The 22,660-nt window shown below is 41.7% G+C and overlaps 1 protein-coding gene across 5 annotated transcripts in view; it reads right to left on the bottom strand.

The window, feature by feature from the left end:
* The window catches only part of usp42 (ubiquitin specific peptidase 42), a 105,218-nt gene that overhangs the window by 79,830 nt on the left and 2,728 nt on the right, over positions 1-22,660 (bottom strand). For all 5 annotated transcript variants that reach the window (XR_011954941.1, XM_072559800.1, XM_072559796.1 and 2 more), the window contains exon 2: positions 6,758-7,013. Coding sequence is in view for 4 of the 5 variants with exons in the window: in XM_072559800.1 (XP_072415901.1) it covers positions 6,758-7,004 (247 nt within the window). In the remaining variant the exon portion in view is untranslated. The remainder of the gene's footprint in view (positions 1-6,757; positions 7,014-22,660) is intronic.

A 22,660-nucleotide genomic window follows, 5' to 3' on the forward strand; every position in this document is an offset into this window, starting at 1 on the left:
TTGCGGCTTGTGAAAAGATAGGGAGAAAGGATGTGAGCTAAGCACTGTAGAACTCCTAAATTCTGGTCTTGTAGATAGTATTGACATAGTTGATCTGGTTCAATTTCTGATCAACGGCAACGCCCAGGAAGCCTTCAGTAAGGTTTCAGTGACAGTAACACAATCAAATGTCAAACAGTGATGGTTTGATTCTCTCTCAAGATGGTCATTGCCCCACATTAGTATTACTTGCCATTAATTACACCATGGTGGTTCGCACTCACAGCATCAGGGACCTAGGTTCAATTCCAGCATTGGTTGACTGTGAGCAGTTTCCATGGTCTCCCCATATCTGTGTGGGTTTCCGCCAGTTGCTCTGGTTTCCTCCCAAAGTCCAAAGATGTGCAGGCTAAGTGGATTGCTCATGCTAAATTGCCCCATAATTTCCAGGGATGTGTAGGCTAGGTGGATTAGCCGTGGTAAATGCGGGGTTGAGGATAGGGTGGGGGGCATGGGATACTCTTCAGAGGGTAAGTGCAAACTCAATAGGCTGATTGGCCTCTATCTGCACTGTAGGGATTCTATGAAGACCGAATGCTTCCAGATCTTCCTGCATATGGAGATGGACCACTTCTGCATCGCAGGTGTTACAAATGGTGTTGAACATTAGGTCTGGGATTCTGCCCTGTGGAAATCTTGCAGTGTACTTGCCAATGAGGTGAACATCAGTGCAGCTGCTGGTATTCAGCAGACTGATTTCTTGCATGTTTAATCTGATGTTTTGAGGATTTCTAGGGCAACATCCTCCCAATTGTACATGTGATACTACCACCTTTGGTGGGTCTGGCTTGCTGGTGGGATGGGATATAGTCAAGGATGGTAACGCTGGCCTAAGTGCCATGATTCTTTGACTATGTTAGGCCATTGCTCCACTAGTCTATGGGCAACTCTCCCAATTTTGACAAAAGCCCCAAATGTTAAAGAGAATTGTGCAAGTTCAAGAGGGCTGAGATTGGTATGGTCATTTCCAGTGCATAAGTAGATGATGTTCAATTGCTTTCTGTCGTGATTTGAAACAATTGAGTGCGGCTTGTTATAGGTGTAGAGTCTTAGATGGCCAAACCTGGCAAAGAATGACAAATTTCCTTTCCTTAAGGGCATTAATGAGCCGATGGGTTTTTCCAACAATTGACAATAGTTTTTCAATCAAAATTGACTGAAAGCAAACTTCACCATTTGCCATTTCAGGATTGCCCACCTAAAATTAGTTTAGGGTTCTAGATTACTGGTTCAGTGCCTTTAACACTATATCACCACATGGCAACTAAAAACATACAAAAGTAAACACAGCATTAAAGTAAGGTATGTCAATTGATTCAGTTTACTTAAAGAGGGGAGGAGACAAAAAACAACAGGCCAGTTATTTTCTGTTATTAGGAAAATGTTAATCTCTTATAAAGAATTTAATAAGAGAGCATTTAGAAATACATAACAAGATCAAGGAGATTCAACTTTGCTTTATGAAGGGGAAATGATGCCTGACAAATTTACTAGAATCCTTTGATGTCCAAGCAGGATAGGCAAAGAGGAAGTAGTGGATGCAATATATTTTGATTTTCAGAAGACAGTTACAAGGTACCACACATAGGTTACTTAATAAAGATAAGAGCCAATAAGAGCATTGATGGAGGATTGGCTAACTAATAGAAGACACAGAGGGCAATTCAGGATCGCAAGCTGTAACTATTGGAGTGTCACAGGGATCAGTGCTGAAGCCACAATTATTGATGATATATACGAATGGCGTGGATGAGGAAAGTGAACATACAGTCAAGTTAATGGATAACACAAAAATAGGTGGGAAGACGAGTGGTAAGGATGACACAAAGAGTCTACAGATGATTATAGACTGGGTGAGCAAGTGAGCAAAAACTTGACAGGTGGAATGTGGGAAAACGTGAGACTATGCACTTCCACAGTAAGAATAAAATGAGCCGAAGATTACCTAAGTGGAGAATGATTGCAGAAGGCTACAGGGGGATTTGGGCGCCCTTGTCCATGAATCACAAAAAGCTAGCATCCAAATTTGGTAATAGGGAAGGCAAATGGAATGAAATCACTCAAGTTCAAAGGACAGTGTGAATAGAAAGCAGCTGTTCCCCTTAGTCAAAAAGGTTAATAACAGGGGATCATAATTTTAAAATTGAAAGACTGGAGGTTGAGGGGAGAATTGGGAAAAATGTTTTCATACAGAGAGCGTTGGGGTCGAAAATGTACTGCCTGGGAAGGCAGTTGAGGGTGGTAACTTCAACCTCTAAAAAGTACTTGGACGAGCATTTGAAGTATCACAACATTCAAGGCTATGGGCCTATTGTGGGAAAGTCGGTCTAGTGTGGATAATAGTATATTTTTGCCAGTACAGACTTGGAGGGCCAAATTATTCCTCTGTACTGTATAATTTTATGATTCTAAGGTTCAATTGGCTGATATCAGATATAGAGGGACAGGCTGAGTTGATTATTCTATACTTTGGAATGTAGAATGAGAGGCAACCTTACCGAAACACATGATTAGGGGGTTTGTCAAAGTAAATGCAGAAAGGCTGTTGCCTCCTTTGAGAGAAAGGAGGACCGAAGGGCATAATTTCAGAATAAGGACTTGCGCACAGAGGACAGAAATGAGGAGGAATTTGTTGGAAGGCAGTGAATCTGAAGCTGCTCTGTTAAATATATTCAAGGCTGAGACAGATGGATTTTTAATCAGTCAGGGAAACTAGGGTTATGGGGGAAAAAGGCAGGCAAATGCAGTTGAGGATTACCAGATTAGCCACGATCTCATTTAATGAAGGAGAAGATCCGATAGTTGAATGGCCTACTCATGCTCCTACAGCACACGGTCTTCTAGTTTTTGTCAGCAATCTACTCTTTATTCATTGTCACCAAGCATTTTTTGATCATTTCTGAAGTACTAAATTCTTACTTTGTTGCTGTTTACATTGCTAAACTGTTGGATAATTTCAAAATTGCTCAGTGCAGAAGACAATGTGCAGCCTACTTTGAGCTCCAACAGATTTTGCAAGAAAAGTGCAGGTTTATTCACTGAAGTCTAACATTCCACAAGTTGGAAATATTCCAATATTGCATTCAGTCTGCAAGTTACGTCAGGTCACATGTCTGACAAACAGTACTAAAAGTGGCCTCAACAATATTAACTGTATGAATGAGACTGAATTTATTCAGTTGATTTTTTATGCATGCATTATTCTTATCTATGCTTTCATAAATTGCAATGATGCACTGAAAAACATTGATTTAACAGTATGTGCACAGAGCATTGAATTCCCCACTCATTTAGTAAAAAATTAAGCAGTACAACAACAGTGCAACAAAACACTACTGTTTTGGAGCTGGGAAACTGACAACTTAGTAATAAATCAAAAAAAAAAATTTGCTTTGCAGAGTTGAAGGAAGGTGCAAAGCAAGATTCAGAGATGACCTTAGTCATTAAAATTAAATGGATAAACTGAAATATTAACACAAAGGAACCTCGATTATCCGAAAATCAGATTATCCAAAGGCGATCTCAATGTTTCGATAGAAACATTACGTCAAAGAGCTATACCCTGAACGTGTCTTTTGTTTACAGGGGGGGTACAATGATTAAAAACGAAGTCAGCTCACTAAAATACTTCGGAGAACAGTCCTGGACAGTCCAAACATTGTCTCGAACTGACTGACCTCCCACCCCCCCCTCTCTCTCTCTCCCCCTCACACTTTTCCTGGAGTTCTACACAGGGGTACACCCTAAACGCCACGCCACCCCCCCCCCCCGATAATCTCAAACATTGCCCTGCACAGGGCAGAGGTGGAACCTGTCAAAAGGTTGTGTGCGTGCACGCTATTTGGAGACTGACCCCACAAAGGCAGCAGCAGTCTTACTGTTTGCGTTCAGTCTGGCTGCCAGGGGGTGGGGTGGGGGTGTGTCGGAAGGTGGGTAGGGATGGACGGGGGTGCGGGGGGGGGGGGGGGGGGGGGGGGGGGGAGTGGGCGGGGGCCGGGGTCTTCCGCAGTGTGCTTTTGCCTCGTCTCCTGAATGGCGAGTAGACTTCACAGAAAACTCCGAGCTCCAGAGGAAATCAATTAACCGAATAATTAATTATCCGAACGAAATAGTGCCCGCCCATCTCGTTCGGATAATCAAGGTTCCTCCATACACAATTAAACAAAAAAGTCAGTCAAGTAAAGATTTAATAAATGAGGTAGTACCCAAAAATGCAATAAGGAAGTAGGCAAAAGCCAATTTAGGACAACTGAAAGATTTAAGAGAATAATAGAGACAAACTGCAGAGAAAAGTATTTTAAGCTATTCAAGTTTAGCTGGTACAGGTTAAAAACACTATGATCTCAATATACACTAGCAAATTCACACTAGGGAGAGACAGTTCACCTGCTCAGAGTGTGGGAAAGGTTTCTCGAGGTCAACTGACCAGCTAAGACATGAGTGAGTTCACAAGTATGTGCAGTGATTAGATTTTGCTACTAATCACATCCAGGACTGAACAGCATTCATCCCAATCTGTTTCCCCTGATTTTAGTAATCTCTTGCACAGTCATAATGTTTGCATTCTGGAGAACATTTTACTTAAAAAAAACACAAGTAATCTAGGTTGATACCTCAGTGCTTTAAACAGAGTGCTGCACTGTTGAAAGATGCCAAGTGGAGGACCGGTTTCTGAATCAGAAGGATGCATGCAATGAAGAATAGAGATTTAAGCAATCTTGCACCATATTCAGACCAAATATTCATCACCAGATTGTGGGACCCTGTTGTGCATAACATTTACATTTGCCTGGCTAAGTCAGGGATAATCTTGAAGCAACAGGACGTTTTCTTTAAGAACATTAGTTCATGAGATCATGAGGAAAAAACAAACAAAAGAAATGCTGAATGCTGAAAGGATGAGAAGATGGTGGATGGAGAAGACTTTTGTGGAACAAATACCAAATAAACAGTGGCATGTTTTTTGTACTGTACATACCAAGTAATCATGTCTCAGTGTTGCAGAATTCCCAGCCATTGACCTGCTGTTGCAGTTGTGTGACTTGCCCAGTTAACCTTCTGGTCAATAAGGACTCCAAAATGTCATGGTGGGAGTGTTGACAAAGGTAATATCATTGAATTTAACCATCTCTCTTGAAATATACACTTATTAAAGAGTTATTGCTTGGCATTTGGCTAGCACAAATGTTACTCATCAGCCCAAGCCTGGGTTTTGTCCAGTTGTAATGAGAAGAATTATTTCTGGTGTACTGCTGACATGCAATTCTGGAGTTTTTAAGATAATCATAAACATGAAGACACTATTTGTCATGTATATAATTCACATATGGTTATAAGGGAGATTCATACCATTCTAATAAATCTGGAATCATTAGTAAAGGGACAGCCATTAGTAAAGATGAACAAGATCAAGGTGCAAGCATCGAAAGTTTATTAATAAATTTTGATTGGTGGAAAGACTAGTAGGAAGAAATAGAATGGAGACAACAACCAGAAACAGCGATTTAGTACACAAATTGAACTACTGAGCTCCCCAAACCTGTCCACTCCCATGTCTGTATCTCCCCCATGAATCCTTGGTGCTGCCAATTCATGCAAATTCAACATAACTTTTGTTCATTACAATTCCTAAATACAGATTTTTTTAATGTAGCAAACTTGGTTTTTGCTAAGAACGTTTTGATTAAGACAGTCTTGTGTGGAGCTAATTTTTTTTAGATTAGATTACTTACAGTGTGGAAACAGGCCCTTCGGCCCAACAAGTCCACACCGCCCCGCCGAAGCGCAACCCACCCATACCCCTAACATCTACCCCTTACCTAACACTACGGGCAATTTAGCATGGCCAATTCACCTGACCTGCACATCTTTGGACTGTGGGAGGAAACCGGAGCACCCGGAGGAAACCCACGCAGACACGGGGAGAACGTGCAAACTCCACACAGTCAGTCGCCTGAGGCGGGAATTGAACCCAGGTCTCTGGCGCTGTGAGGCAGCAGTGCTAACCACTGTGCCACCGTGCCGCCCCTAATTTCTATAGTACGACTGCAAAAAAAAGTGAAAAATAATCTCCTGACAAATTCAATGCAGAATATCTACAAAAACCAAAGTATTAAGTAAAATATTAAGCTGAAATCAAATTATTTCTTTGAAAACTAAATTTTCTCTCAACTTGCTCTCTTTTTGATTATCCTTTGCTTTACCATGATAAATTATTCATTAAGGTAGGTGGACAGTACAGCAACAGGTGTTGCGAAAAGTCAAGCAGCAGCATTGGAGTTAGGAATGAACAATGCCCTGTGAAATACATTACCCATACATCAGGTATCTCCATTGACACTATTGAGGGCATTCTATTATTAATCAATAAGATAGATGGGTGCATTATGTGCAGTTTGACTATCCAAAAGCACTTTGAAAGCATTTGAAAAAGCTCATTAAGAGACAACATCTATTCTGCAAACTTGGTCTATAAAGTTCAGACTTAAGTGATTGTTGTCAGGGAAAGGTTAGAGAGAATGCCAATGGGAGAACGAAACATAATATTGCTCTTTAAAATTTTGAATGAAATTTAATAAAAATTTGGAATTAGACACACAGAACCGAAGGATATATGGATGAGATTCTGCAGCCAGAGAGATCACAGCAGGGAATGTCGAACAGATATCCAGTAAATGCAATGATAATTCATTCAACATAAAGCTGCATCCAGACTTACTTTGATCTTTTTGTAGTTGCTTTGACTTCTCTTGCAGTGCATTGGTGAACAAAGCAGCTCCAGGCATAGGTCCTAAGATTTTGCTTTTTGGTACCTCTGTAATAGGGGATGTAGCACCCCAACTTGTTGCCCCTGACTCCATGTTCTTCTTTTTAACAATTTCAGAGAAAGGTGCCACAGAGCTGCAGGTTTGGTTCTTGCAAGCTGCAGTGTTCGAGGCCTCTGTCACTTTGTCAACTATGGTCATTATTCATTTCTGCAAGAATATGATTAAAACAGAGCTCGTTATACATTGAAAAGTCATTAACTACTGAAACTTAACTGGCTTACTCTAAAAATATATATATCGCAAATATACATTTCTTTTTTAAAATAATTTGTCCTTTCCATAATGTAAACATTCCCCTAAATTAACAAATCCCAAGGGGAAACTGGACTTCTAGGCTTTCCTGAGCAAAGCAAATGATGACCTTTTTTTCCCCCCATAGTTCATTGCAGAAGTATCAAGTTAATTTATACCAAAGTTCAAACTTGAACTCATTTTTTCAATACATTTTATATTCCTTCCATAACTGTTTTGATTGTTATTTGGAATACTGGTGAATATGATAACACAGGATGACATATACAATTTTTAAAAATCTTTTAACAATTCATTGTGTGTGTTAAGAATATCCATCGTTTTTATATGAAAATATTGTACAGTAGACAAAAGACAATTCAAAGTAATTATCTGCCTAATGTTGCTGGACCAGAGAGACTTTTCCCCATGTCTGTTTATCCTATGATTAATTGCTAATCTATGATGAATCAACTTTAAGAAATGCAGAGGCACAGAATAAGGGCAACCGCTAAACCACAAACATGTCAATAATTTTATTAACTTTTTAATTATACTCCACATTAAAGAGTCAAATCCAGTGAGAAACTCCATCCCTGGACAAAAGTGCACCTGAAGTAAATATGCAATATTATAATCTATATAACTTACTGGACTTCTGATGAAATATTGAATGGAAGTGTAATTCAAGAATAGAGGATGCTATGAAATATATCCATATTCTTGCAGAGGAAGACTCTGTTCACATACGGAAAAGGAAGACTGAGGAATCAGTTTCTTCTATACATATAGAAGTTGGTAAAACAGCTTAATTGGAAAAATGGGAGGCAATCAGGTTCAGATTCAAATGTTATACAGAAGATGCTTTTAAGTCTGGTGAGTACCTAGAAGCAACCACAGACTTTTTAATCAAATAATATTAACTATTGTGCCAAGTTTCTTGGAGGACCCTCCTGAAGCTAATGTGGATATTTTAAGAAAAAAACTGATTTTGCACAAAACCTATGAGTAAAAATTTTCAAACATATCATGAAATCAGCACAAATCACAGATCAGTATACTTCACACAGTCAGGAAGGCGAGATCCCATCTGGAGTGAGACACAGCCCAATGAGTATAACTCGAACTGAGTGAGACTGTGGATACGGTTTTAAACGAAATAATGTTTTTTTTGGGGAGCATCACAGAAACATGACTGCAAGAGGATCAGGGTTGGGAACTAAATATCCAAGGATGCATGCTCTATTGAAAGGACAGGCAGAGGAGGGGAGGAGACAAGGTTGCCTTGTTAGTAAGAAATAAAATTAAATCAATAGCAAGTGATATAGAATCAGAAGGCGTAGAATCTGTGTGGGTGGAGTTGAGGGCCTGCAAAGAAATAAAACGACCTTAATGGGAGTTGTGTACAGGCCTCCTAGCAATAGTCAGGACGTAGGGAACAAAATAAATCAGGAGATAGAAAAGGCATGCAAGAAAGGAACTATTATAATAATCACGATGGACTTCAATATGCAGATGAACTGGGAAAATCTGTAGAAAAGGAATTCATGGAATGTCTGCTAGATGGTTTTTTGGAGCAGTTTGTGGTACAGCCCACTAGGGAACAGGAAATTCTGGATTTAGTGATATGTCATGAGGCAAACTTGATTAGGGAGCTGAAGGTGAAGGAACCCTAGGGAGTAGTGACCTGCAGTTTGAGAGGGAGAAAATTGAATCAAATGCAATGGTATTACAACTGAGTAAAGATAACTACAAATGACATGAGGGAGGAGCTAGCCGGAGCTGACTGGAAGTAGAGTGTACCAGGGAAGAGGGTGGTGCAGAAATGGCAGAGATTTCAGGGGTAATTCCGGAAGAACAGCAGAAATTCATCTCAAGGAAGGAGAAACATACTAAGGGCAGGATGAGGTGACAATGGCTAACAAGGGAAGTTAGGGACAGCAAAGAAGGAAAAGCATACAAGTTGGTGAAGATTGGTTGGAAAACACAGAGGATGGGAAGCCTTTAAAAACCTGCAGAGAACAAGTGAAAAAGCAAAATGGAGGATAAAGTAGTTAGTGATACGAAAGAAGTTCACAAGAGATTTTTTAGGTATCTAAGATGATGAGTGAAGCAAGAGGACACATTGGACCTCCGTGGGACCATTGGAAAATAAGAGTGCAGAAATAGTAATGAGAAAGAAAGAAATAACGGAGGAACCAAATAGGTACTTTGCATCAGTTTTCACAGTGGAAGACACCAGCAGCATAACAGAACTTCAAGGAGTCAGGGACAGAGGTAAGTGTAAGGAGAAGGTGCTGGAAAGTTGAAGGGTGTGAAGGTGCATATATTACCCAGATCAGATGGACTATACCCCAAGGAGATAGCTGGGGAGATTCAGAGACATTGATGGGTGACCTCAAATCACTGGAGTCAGGAAAAGTTCTAGTGGACTGGAAAATGGTTAATGTAATATCCCTGTTTAAGTGAGGGGCAAAAGACAGGGAATTATTGGTCAGATATCCTGAACTTGGTCATTGTTAAACTTTGAGTACATTATTAAGGATGAGACTGCAGAGTCCTTAGAAATGCATGGTAAAATAGGACAGAGTCAGCATGGCTTCATCAAGTGGCAATCATGCCTGACAAGCTGGTTAGAATTCTCTGAGGAGATAACGAGCATGTTAGACAAAGGAGAGCCAGTGGGTGAGATCTCTCTGGATTTTCAGAAGGCCTTTGACCAGATGGCACACAAGAGGCTGCGAACTAAGAGCTCATAGTAGATTTGACTGACTAGCACAAAGTGAAGGGTAGGGATAAAGGAGTATTTTTCAGGATGGCAGCCAGTGACTAGAGGAGTTCTGCAAGTGTAATTGCTGAGACCACAATTATTCACATTATGCCTTAATGATCTGGATGAAGGAACTGAGACCACTGTTGCTAAGTTTGCAAATGCCACAAAGACATGAGGGAGGATGGGTAGCATTGAGGAAGCAGGGAATCTGTAGAAGGATTTGAACATGCTAGGCCAGTGGGCTAATACATGGCAAATGGAATACAATGTGGGTATGTGAGAGATTAAGCACTATAGCAGGAAAAAGAGGTGTAGACCATTTTCCAAATCGGAAAGTATTTGAAATTTGAAGCACCTGGGAGTCCTAGTTCAGCACTCTGAGGTCAATATGTAGGTTCAGTTGGCGATTAGGACATCAAATGCAATGTCGTCATTTCAAAAGAACTAGAATATAAGAGCAGAGATGTACTGCTGAGTTTGTAAAAGGCTGTGGTTAGACCACATTTCGGATACTGAGAGCAGTTTTGGGCCCCATACCTAAGGTTGAATGTCCTGGTGTTGAAGGGGGTCCAGAAAAGGAATGATAAAGGGATGAAGGGCTTGTCAGATGAGGAGCTGCTGAGAAATCTGGGTCTGGATATGGGGTGATTTGATTAAAACTTACAGAATACTGAGAGGCCTGAATGAAGTGGACATGGAGAAGATGTTTCCACTAGTAGGAGAAACTAGCACTGGGAGCACAGCCTGAGAGAGAAAAGATGACCTTGAGAACTGAGCTGAGGAGGAATTTCTTCAGCCTGATTCACAGTTAATTTGAGTACAATCTGCATGTAAAGCACCTAAGACAACACTTTTCACTGTATCATGGTACATCTGATAGTAATAAATCAAATCAAAATTATTAAACATGCCTGAATACACATTATCAGATTCAAAATAACCAGATCCCTGGTAGGATTCTCATCATATTGTTCTGGAAACTGCCTTCAACACACTGAAATCTTCTTCCTGGCTAATGTTGCCAATCTGACTGCCTCATTTCACAAGATTAAAATCACCCAAGATTAACATACTGCCCACATTAGCTCCTGATTTATTCTCAGTCCTACAGATTAGCTACAGTTAGACTATGGGGCAGAAGAGTTGATGTTTCAGGCATACCCCCTTCATCAGGAATGTGGGAATGCCAAAGGGGGGCTGAGAGATAAACAGGAGAGGGGGTGGGGTTGGGGAAAGGTAGCTTGGAAGGCAATGGCATTAGGTCGGAGTGGAGGGTGGAGTGGATAGGTGGGAAGAAAGATGGACAGGTAGGGCAGTTCAAGATGGCGGGGTGCCGAGTTGGAGGTTTGGACCTCGGATAAGGTGGAGAGGGGAAGGGAGATAAGGAAACTGGTGAAATCTACATTGATGCCGTGTGGTTGCAGCCCTCCACTTCAACCCCAAACTCACCATCAAACCAGCGGACAAGGTGGGATGCAGTGGTAGTTTGGCACACCGACCTATACATTGCTGAAGCCAGGTGCCAACTTACGGAAACCTCTTCCTATTGTTCCCTCAACCACCACCTCACCTCCTAACACCAAACTATCATCTCCCAGACGATCCACAACCACATCACCTCAGGGGATCTCCCATCCATAGCCTCCAACCTTATCGCCCTGTAAACTCGCAGCACCCAATTCTACCTCTTACCCAAAATTCAAAAGCCTGACTGCCCTGGTCAACCCATTGTCTCTGCCTGCTCCTGCCCCACCAAACCTATCTCCTCATACCTTGACACTGTCTTATCCCCCTTGGTTCAGGAACTCCCCACGTACATTCAGCACATCACCCACAACCTCCACCATGACTTTCTGTTCCCCAGACCCCAATGCCTCATCTTCAGCATGGAAATCCAGTCCCTGTACACGTCCATCCACCATGGCGAAGGCCTCTATGCCCTATGTTTCTTCCTCTCCCACCAACCCAACCAGTACACCTCTACAGACACACTCATTCAATGGCCAAACTGGTCCTCACCTTCAACAACTTCTCCTTCAAATCCTCCCACTTCCTTCAGACCAAAAGGGTAGCCATGGACACTCACTATACCTGCCTCTTCGTCAGGTACATGGAACAGCCCATTTTTCATAGTTAAACCGACATCATTCCCCACCTTCTCCTCCGCTACACTGATGACTGTATTGGCGCTACCTCATTCTCCCATGAGGAGGCTGAACAATTCAACTTTATGAACACCTTCCACCCTCAAGTGCATCCGGACCATCTTGGACACGTCCCTTCCCTTCCTGGACCTTTCCATCTCCGGCGAGCGACTCAATACAGACATCTACTTCAACTCACTGACCCTCACAGCTACGTGGACGACACCTCCTCCCACAACCCCTCCTATAAAAATACTATCCTTTACTCCCAATTCCTCCACCTCATCAGCTCCCAGGAGGATCAATCCACTCCAGAAATCCCAGATGGCCTCCTACTTCATGGACTGCAATTTCCCCTCAACAATGTCCTCCAGTGCAACTCCTCCACTTCCCAAACCGCCACCCTAGAACCCCACCCTTCCAGCCACAACAAGAATAGAACACTGCCCCCACCCCCCACCTTCCACCCTACCAATCTCTGGATAGAATGCATCATCCTCCGCCACTTCCACACCTACAGTCAGACCGCACCATCAGAGATGTGTTTTCCTCCCCACCCCTACCAGCATTCTGCAGAGACCATTCCCTCTGCAACTCCCTTGTTAGGTCCACGCCCTCCACCTTCCCTTGCCACTGCAAAAAGGTGTAAAACCTGAGCCCACACTCCCTCCCCCCCCCCCCCCCCCCCCCCCAATCACCTCTGTCCAAGGCCCCAAAGGATCCTTTCACATCCGGCAGAGATTTTCCTGCACATCCAAATACCTCATCCACTGCTCTCGATGTGGTCTCCTCTACGTTGGGGAGACACGACGCTAACTTGTAGAACATTTCAGAGAACATCTCTGGGACACATGCACCAAACAACCCCACTGCCTTGTGGCTGACCACTTCAACTCCCTTTCCCACTCCACCAGGGACATGCACTGCCAAATCCAAGCCAGCCGATGCCTGGAGGAAACATGCCTCATCATCCACCTAGGGACCCCCCAACCACACGGCATCAATGTTGATTTCGCCAATTTTCTCATGTCCCTTCCCGTCACCTTATCCCAGATCCAACCCTCTAATTCAACATCGCTCTTTTGAGCTGTCCTACCTGTCCATCTTCCTTTCCACCTATCCACTCCACCTTATCATCACCTCCCACCTTCATCTACCTATCGCCTTCCAAGCCCCACCCCCATCCTATTTATCTCTCAGCTCACTTGGGCACCCCCACATTCCTGATGAAGGGCTTATGCCCGAAACATTGACTGTCCTGCTCCTCAGATGCTGCCTGACCTGCTGTGCTTTTCCAGCGCCACACTTTTTGACTGATTTCCAGCATGTGCAGTCCTCACTTTCTTCTACAGTTAGACTATTCCTTTCTGTGCCTTCTTCCCTTTTTATTTCTTACCTTTATTCATATGGGTCCAATGCCTTATGATCCAAGATCATTTCTAGCTATCAGACTTATTTTAACCTGTACTAACAATGCTACCTCATCACCCTTTCCTTCCTGTCAACAGAAAAGTCACAGCCTTGAATATTTTGGTCCCAGTTCCTTGTAACTATGTCTCTGTCATAGCTATACATCATATCCATTTACTTGTATTTAGGCTGTTAATTCAAACATTAATTGCAACTAAGAGCCATTAATTTTATATTTGACCACTTCCAGACCTTTGATCCTATTTTACTGATGTTTTCTATATCTGTACACTTTGTCCCTCCTATCCCACTCTCAGTATCATTACCCAAATAGCTTCCCTAAACCTCAACCTGAGCTACAAACCTTGCAGCTACCCTGTAATGATGTTCTATCCTCTTGATTTGTAAGTCTACATTGCTCCTCTCCCAAACCCTTCATCCACTAATTAGTTTAAATCCCTCTCTATATCTTTAATCATTCAATTCATCAAGACACGATTCTAGGAAGATTCAATTGAAACGCATCCCACCGGAATAGCTCCCTTCTATCACAGTACTGGTGTCAGTACCCCAAGAACTGAATCCCATTGTACCCACACTCTTTGAGCTTTGACTTTATTTATTTTATGCCAGTTCACCCAATGGCTCAGATAGTAACCCAAGATTATTATCTTAGGCATTCTGCTTTTCAATTTAGCTCCTATTTGCTCAAAGTCTTTCAGGAGAACTCCCTTTCTAGCCCAATCACTGTCACTGATTCCAACTTGAATGACAACAACTGGATTCCCCCCTCCCATTCCAAGTTGTCCTTCAGTGCCAAGTGAAGCCCATAATCCTGCCACTGGGAAAGTGAGTCTTTAAAACTTACCTCCCCAGAAGTTGGTGAATGCTCAGTTATTTAGTACAATCAAGGTTGAAATCAATAGATTATTAGATTCTAAGGGAGTGAAGCAATGTGGGGATTGGGTGGGAAAAATCATCTTGAAGTCAAAGATCAGCCAAGACCTTAAGGAATGGAGCAGCAGGACTGAATGCCCTACTCCTTATCTCATGAAAAGATGATACAGAGAAATTACTGTGCTGATAGTGATTAAGGTATACATGAAGGGATGGACAAAGTAGGTGGGGAGAAGGGAGAAAAGCAGTGTTGATTCTTAATGAAATGCTTTCTAGTTTGTAGTTAACATGACAGATATCTCCACATTATATCCAATGTGAAACATTAAAAAGGCATGCATATACTTTGCTGTGAATTGAATCTTCTTCATCTCTGTGATCTAGCTCCACCTTCTTGCTGGATTTATTTCTATTTTTAAACAGCATTTTATCATGTTAAAGTCTCAAAACTCTTCACATTATTCATTACTTATAAAGGACAAATATGCAGTAGGCAGCTGAGACATATAAACAAAGGAAGTGTTAGGATCAATGCTCAGTTTGTGCTGATCACTGTTGACTTAGTCTTACAGCCTTGGGTTAGATCCCCTACAGTGTGGAAACAGACGCTTCGGCCTAACAAGTCCACACCAACCCTCTGAAGAGTCCCATTTCCCTCTGACTAATGCATCTACCAGTACAGGCAATTTAGCATGGCCAATTCACTTGACCTGCACATCTTTGGATTGGGGGATGAAAACGGAGCACCTGGAGGAAACCCACGCAGACACAGGGGGAATGTGCAAACTCCACACAGACAGTCGCCCAAGGCTGGAATTTGAGGCAACAGTGCTAACCACTGAGCCACCGTGCAGCCAAGGAAAATAATGTCCAATGTTTGAATCCTTGATCACTTTCAAGAAACCAGATTGTGAAATCAATCCTACTGTGTCAATAGAAATGAGCTGTCATGGGGAAATAAAAAGAGTTGCTCGATTTGGGAGTAAAAGGATGAAAGGTTAGTGTCCATAATGGGATATCTGAAGGCTAGTTATTTTTCCTGTTCAAAAAACCTGCAGCAAAAATGAGGTTTACTTATGTACAGAGTGAACAGACTTTAAATTAAAAACCAGCTTTTTTTCATTTACAGATTTCCAGGATTAGAAGCCTGTATAAAGCTGAATATTTGATGCGTTAAAGGAGTAATTTTTCAAAATATGAACTTCTGTGACGGTCTAACAGCTTGAAGTTAACAACAGGCCAGATCTTCCATGTAATAGATCAGTGAGCCTGACCTCGGTGGTGGGTAAGTTGTTGGAGGGAATCATGAGGGACAGGATGTACATGTATTTGGAAAGGCAAGGACTGATTAGGGATAGTCAACATGGCTTTGTGCATGGGAAATCATGTCTCACAAACTCGATTGAGTCTTTTGAAGTAACAAAGAGGATTGATGAGGGCAGAGCGGTAGATGTGATCTATATGGACTTCAGTAAGGCGTTCGACGAGGTTCTCCATGGGAGAATGATTAGCAAGGTTAGATCTCATGGAATACAGGGAGAACTAGCCATTTGGATACAGAACTGGCTCAAAGGTAGAAGACAGAGGGTGGTGGTGGAAGGTTGTTTTTCAGACTGGAGGCCTGTGACCAGTGGAGTGCCACAAGGATCGGTGCTGGGCCCTCTACTTTTTGTCATTTACACAAATGATTTGGATGCGAGCATAAGAGGTACAGTTAGTAAGTTTGAGATGACACCAAAATTGGAGGTGTAGTGGACAGCGAAGAGGGTTACCTTAGATTACAACAGGACCTTGACTAGATGGGCCAATGGGCTGAGAAGTGGTAAATGGAGTTTAATTCAGATAAATGAGAGGGGCTGCATTTTGGGAAAGCAAATCTTAGCAGGACTTATACACTTAATGTAAGGTCCTAGGGAGTGTTACTGAACAAAGAGACCTTGGAGTGCAGAGCTCCATGAAAGTGGAGTCACAGGTAGATAGGATAGTGAAGGCAGCATTTGGTATGCTTTCCTTTATTGGTCAGAGTATTGAGTACAGGAGTTGGGAGGTCATGTTGTGGCTGTACAGGACATTGGTTAGGCCACTGTTGGAATATTGTGTGCAATTTTGGTCTCCTTCCTATCGGAAAGACTTTGTGAAATTTGAAAGGGTTCAGAAAAGATTTACATGGATATTGCCAGGGTTGGAGGATTTGAGCTATAGGGAGAGGCTGGGGCTGTTTTTCCTGGAGCATCGGAGGCTGAGGTTTACAAAATTATGAGGGGCATGGATAGGGTAAATAGGCAAAGTCTTTACCCTGGGGTCGGGGAATCCAGAACTAGAGGGCATAGGTTTAGGGTGAGAGGAAAAAGATGTAAAAGAGACCTAAGGGGCAACTTTTTCACACAGAGGGTAGTACATGTATGGAATGAGCTGCCAGAGGAAGTGGTGGAGGCTGGTACAACTGCAACATTTAAGAGGCATTTGGATGGGTTTCTGAATAGGAGGGGTTTGGAGGGATATGGGCCGGGTGCTGGCAGTGGAACTAGATTGGGTTGGGATATCTGGTCGGCATGGATTGGTTGGACCGAAGAGTGTGTTTCCATGCTGTACATCTCTATGACTCTATAACTTCAAAAAAGTCATCCAACCTTACTCCAGCAGATCTTTGTAATTTTTCCATTCATTACCAAATAAAGAATGTACTGTTAAGATTTTCAAAATTGAAATAAAAAGTTTTTTTTTATGTTTGCACAGCATTTGGGTGTTGCTGGCAAGGCCAACGTTTGTTGTCCATCTGTAACTGCCATTGAGCTCAATGGTTTACTCAGCTATTTCAGAAGGCAGCTGACAGTCAATCACATTGTTATGGGTCTGGAGTCAAACACTGGCTAGACCACGTAAGGGTGGCAGATTTCTTTTCCTGAAAGGACATGAGTGAAACCAGATGGGTTTTTATGCCAATTGATAGTGGTTACATGATCACCATTAGATTATCTTTTATTTACTAAGTTCAAATTTCGCCAACTGCCATGGCAGGATTTGAATCCATAGCTCCAGAATGTTACATGGAGGTGCTGGGGTGGACAAAGTCCGAAGTCATACAACATCAGATAATAGTCCAACAGGTTTACTTGAAATCACAAGCTTTTGGAACTCTGCTCTGAAGCTACTTCACCTGGTGAAGAAGCAGAGCTCCAAAAACTTGTGATTTCAAGTAAACCTGTCGGACTATAACCTGGTATCGTGTGACTTCTGACTTTGTGCAGAACATTTGCCTGGGATCCTGGATTACTAGTCTAGTGACAATATCAACATGCCACTACCCCCACTTAAAGTTTTTTTTTTAAACCATAACCATTATATGACTTTCTTCTCAGAAAATCCATTGCAAAGTAAAGTTTATGCTGCAATGTTGATAACAGAAAACTACATATCTTTCAGTTCATCTCAAATTTTATTTTCTCTCAATGTACATAATATAGCCATTATACTTCCATCTTAAGCAAGTTACACTTTATCTCAACTTGTCTTTTAAGAAAGGCTGTACATACAACAGAATTTTAATGACCCACACATTTAACTGAGAGGAGACTGGAATGACATGATCGATAGGGCATAGATTTAAATTTAGGCCAAGCTGCAAGAAGAACGTTTTCTCTATATGCGATAGAAAACATGCTCAAACTAATGTCAATCCATCCAGGAACTCGAACTACAAAATTCTTCGCTACCTGAAACTGGCTGTCAGTAATTTAACAATGTAAAAGAGCCAACAGTCCTGGCAAGGGAAATCCTTAACTGATGGTGGCAACTCAGACTCGTTACTGGGATACATTACAGGAAACTTATCTCATCAACAGATTGCGATATATATGACTTAGGAAGGCTTAAACTCAACATACGTTGCTAAAGCTGGAAATGCACTCCACTGCTTAGCACTGATATGTGTCCTCACTTTGATGCAACAAAATATTCACTACTAAATGAACATTTGAAATATAAAACAAATCACTGGGCCCAGCCAGTCATTTTAAAAACATAAATTATAATTAAGTTTGACACTTAGTTACTCCTTGAATTCCTAATCAATAAATACTGAATAAAGTGGGTGAATTTAGCTATTGTAGCCAATTAAAACACTTTGAAAATTGCGAGTGTTACTTGAACATTATGAATGCATGGTATGGCGGCAATCTTAAATGCAGGCACATGTTCCAGTTGCACAGCACATTCTAACTGTGCATCACCAAACTAGCCACAATAGAAGATACTGTGTATAACAATTAAGGTTAATTATCCATCAGTTTGCCAGTCATGGAATAGTTGCGATCAAATTGAGAAAAGGAACAAAAGTTACTGATCAAGACGGCGAAATATATTATTCAATTATCAATAGTTAATACATGAAGGCTAATGCATCAAATCAATAAAGTTGCATCAACACTCCATTTGAGGTGTAAAGTGTACTTTGTTGTTTGACACCTAGCTAAGTTGAAGTACAAAACACTAGCATTGACTGGAAAATTTAAACTGACATCCTGTTTTCTAACTTATTCACACAATTTTAGAGGAATGTAAAACCTTATGTTCATGTGTTTATTGTACTTTAGACAAATGTTTACATCATTGAAAGGTTAAATAAATTTCGTTTTACCAACTTATGCAAAATTGAAATGTTAAACCCAAGCAATAATGGAAATAATAAAATTTAACACATCATACAACATGTCAGCAAACATCATTTGCCTTGATTATAAATCATACTTCCAATCCCCACAATCCATATCTCTAGGGTTGCCTGGCTTTATGCTTTTCAGGCCATATATTCCATTGATATCTACGAACTTAACACTAGTTAACAATTTAAAGTATTAAATCACAAGACAATACTGTACTTAGAAACTGAAGATTTTAACAGCACAAGATGTTTGGTGATGTTGTTAAAATTTGTTTCCTAAATCATTGTTGACTTGCCAGAGTGACAACATTAGCTACATCAACAGATGACACCTTACATATCCATACACAATAGTGGGAAATACACTTCTTGCCTGTTTATCTAACTCCTCACCATTCAGTAGCCAAGGAAGTAAACCAGTTACAATGACCAAACAATACTTGCACACTATGTTTCATCCTACCATTTTACAAACAAACTCATAAAAAGGTTTAAAGTTCACCTGCACACCCATGTCAACTACAGAATCTACTACTCATTTATTTAGTCATCAGAAATGCAATTACTTACATCCTGATTCTCAATTACCATAGTCACAACCGGCTAATATATTGGACATTCCTAAAAACTTCAATAGCCATGTGAAAGTCATGATACATTCTATACAGTTCCTGTTTTGAACAGACAAATTTGAAACAGCTTTGTTGTGGTTCTGTTCGCCGAGCTGGGAATTTGTCTTACAAACGTTTCGTCCCCTGTCTAGGTAACATCCTCAGTGCTTGGGAGCCTCCTGTGAAGCGCTTCTGTGCTGTTTCCTCCGGCATTTATAGTGGCCTGTCTCTGCCGCTTCCGGTTGTCAGTTTGAGCTGTCCGCTGTAGTGGCCGGTATATTGGGTCCAGGTCGATGTGTTTGTTGATAGTCTGTAGATGAATGGCACTCATCCACAGACTCTATCAACAAACACATCGACCTAGACCCAATATACCGGCCACTACAGTGGACAGCTCGAACTGACAACCGGAAGCGGCAGAGACAAGCCACTATAAATGCCGGAGGAAACAGCACAGAAGCGCTTCACAGGAGGCTCCCAAGCACAGAGGATGTCACCTAGACAGGGGACGAAACGTTTGCAAGACAAATTCCCAGCTCGGCGAACAGAACCACAACAACGAGCACCCGAGCTACAAATCTTCTCCCAAACTTTGAAACAGCTTTATCAAACCAACAGCAAACTCAAACCTTTGGGGTGGCATGGTGGTTCAGTGGTTAGCACAGCTGCCTTACAGCACCAGGTTCGATTCCAGCCTCAGGTGACTGTTTGTATGGAATTTGCACATTTTCCCCATGTCTGGTGGGTTTCCTCCCACATTTCCAAAGTGTGCAGGCTAGGTAAATTGGCCATGTTAAATTGCCCATTGTGTAGGTTATTAGTCAGGGGTAAATGTAGGGTAATGGATGTGGGTGGGTTATTCTTCAGAGGGTCGGTGTGAACTTGTTGGACTGAAGGGCCTGCTTCCACTGAGCCACCATGCCAGCCCTTGCTTTGTTAGCTTTCAACTTACAGCACGTTAGGAAGTATCACACATATTTGATCAAAGCAATTTCGGTACCACTGTATTCAAATGGTCGGTATGGATTAAAATTTACCATTCTAATGGTTGTTCTATTCTTGTGCATATTTACAAAATTAAAATGACACTACTACAGCTGGAAATTTCCATGTACAAGTTATTTTCCACTTTTTGCAAACTGAAGAACTAGCCTGATCAGTCCATTGGGCACCAACACTAAGAAGTTAACAATACACTGTTACTGCTTTGGGTCCAACATTACATAGTCTTAAAAGCTTCATGCTGCTTGATAAATAATTAATCAGGAAAACTGATCTAAACCTTAATCAAGAAAGTTAAATTCCAATATGGTTAAAAATAAATTCTCAAATAGAATGTGGCAGGAAGAAGACAGCACAGAAACCTAGCAGAAATCAAAACAAAAATACACTATTATTTACAAACTGGTGAATTCCTTGTTTTTAAAAAGAAAACTTAGGATAGATTTGACTTATTTTTCAGCAATGATAAGGTCCAAAGTTAACTGCATAAGGAAACACGTAAATTAGCCATTTTTTAAGAAAGCATTCTTGGGAATATACTCATCACTGGCAAATTGGCAACTCCAAGTCACCTTAACTCTTTGTAACAGTTTGAATTAACCAAGTTTTATTTTAATCCACTTGTGGAATGTAGACATTGTCAGCAGGCCAGCACTTTTGTTGCCCATCCCTAGTTACCCTTAAGGACGTGGGCTGCCTTCTTGAACCATCTGCAGTCCGCCTGACACTGAATATGCTCTTATGCAGGGAATTCTAGGAATTTGACTCAGTGACAATGGAGGAGCAGTGATATATTTCCAAGTCAGGATAGTGAGTGGTTGAGGGGAATGTGCAGGCAGTGGCGTTCCCATGTCATGTCCTTCATGATGAAACTGATCGTGGGTTTGGAAGGTGCTGTCTAAGGAGCTTTGGTGAAATTCTGTAGTGCATCCTGTAGATAATGCACACTGCTGCTGAGCGTCAGTGACAAAGCGCGTGGATATTTGTGAATGTAGTGCCAATCAAGCAAGTTGCTTTATCCAAAATGGTGTCAAACTTCTTAAGTGCTTTTGAAGCTACACCTATCCATGCAAGTGGAGAGTACTCCATCACACTCCTAACTTGTGCCTTGCAGAAGATGGACAGTCTCTGACCTACTCTTGTAACCACTGTGTTATGCGACTAGTCCCACTGAGGTTCTGGTCAATGGTAACCCCAAGGAAGTTGACAGTGGGAAAATTCAGGGGTGGTAACAAAATTGAATGTAATGGGGGGTGGTTAGATTGCGCCTTATCGGAGATGGTCACTGCCTGGCACGTGTAGCTTGAATGTGACTTGCCACTTGTCAGCGCAAGCCTGGATACTGTCCCAATCTCGTTGCACTTGAACAGGGACTGCTTTAGCGTCTGAGGAGTTGTGAATAGTGCCGAACATTATGCAATCAGCAGCAAACATCCCCACTTCTGACCTTACGATGGAAGGAACATCACTGATGAAGCAGCTGAAGGTGGTTGGGCCAAGGACAGTACCCTGAGAAACTCCTGCAGAGTTGCCCTGGAGCTGAGATGACTGACCTCCAACAACCACAACCATCTTTGTTTATGCAGCTATGATTCTAATCAGACAATCTGCCTCACAATACCTATAAATTCTAGTTTTGTGAGGGCTCCTTGATATCACACTCAGTCGAACGCAGCCTTGATATCAATAGCTGTCACTATCTCACCTCTTTTGTCTGTGTTTGAACCGAGGTTGCAATGAGTTCAAGTTGAATTGCTTTGGTGGAACCCAAACTGTATTTATTGACTAGGTTATTGCTGAGCAAGTGCTGCTTGATAGCACTGTTGGTGACACATTCCATCACTACTAATGATTGAGAGTCAACTGATTAGATTAGATTACTTAGTGTGGAAACAGGCCCTTCGGACCAACCAGAAAGATGGGGAGTCAACTGGCAGGGTTCAATTTGTCTTGCGTTTTATATACAGGAGTGACTTGCAGGCCACTTTGTGGGGCGTTTCGGAGTCAATCACGTTGGAACAAAACTAGAATCAAATCTAAAAATCACAACAGCAGGTTATGGTCCA

Source organism: Chiloscyllium punctatum, chromosome 40, assembly GCF_047496795.1.
Source record: "Chiloscyllium punctatum isolate Juve2018m chromosome 40, sChiPun1.3, whole genome shotgun sequence".
Lineage (NCBI taxonomy): Eukaryota > Metazoa > Chordata > Chondrichthyes > Orectolobiformes > Hemiscylliidae > Chiloscyllium > Chiloscyllium punctatum.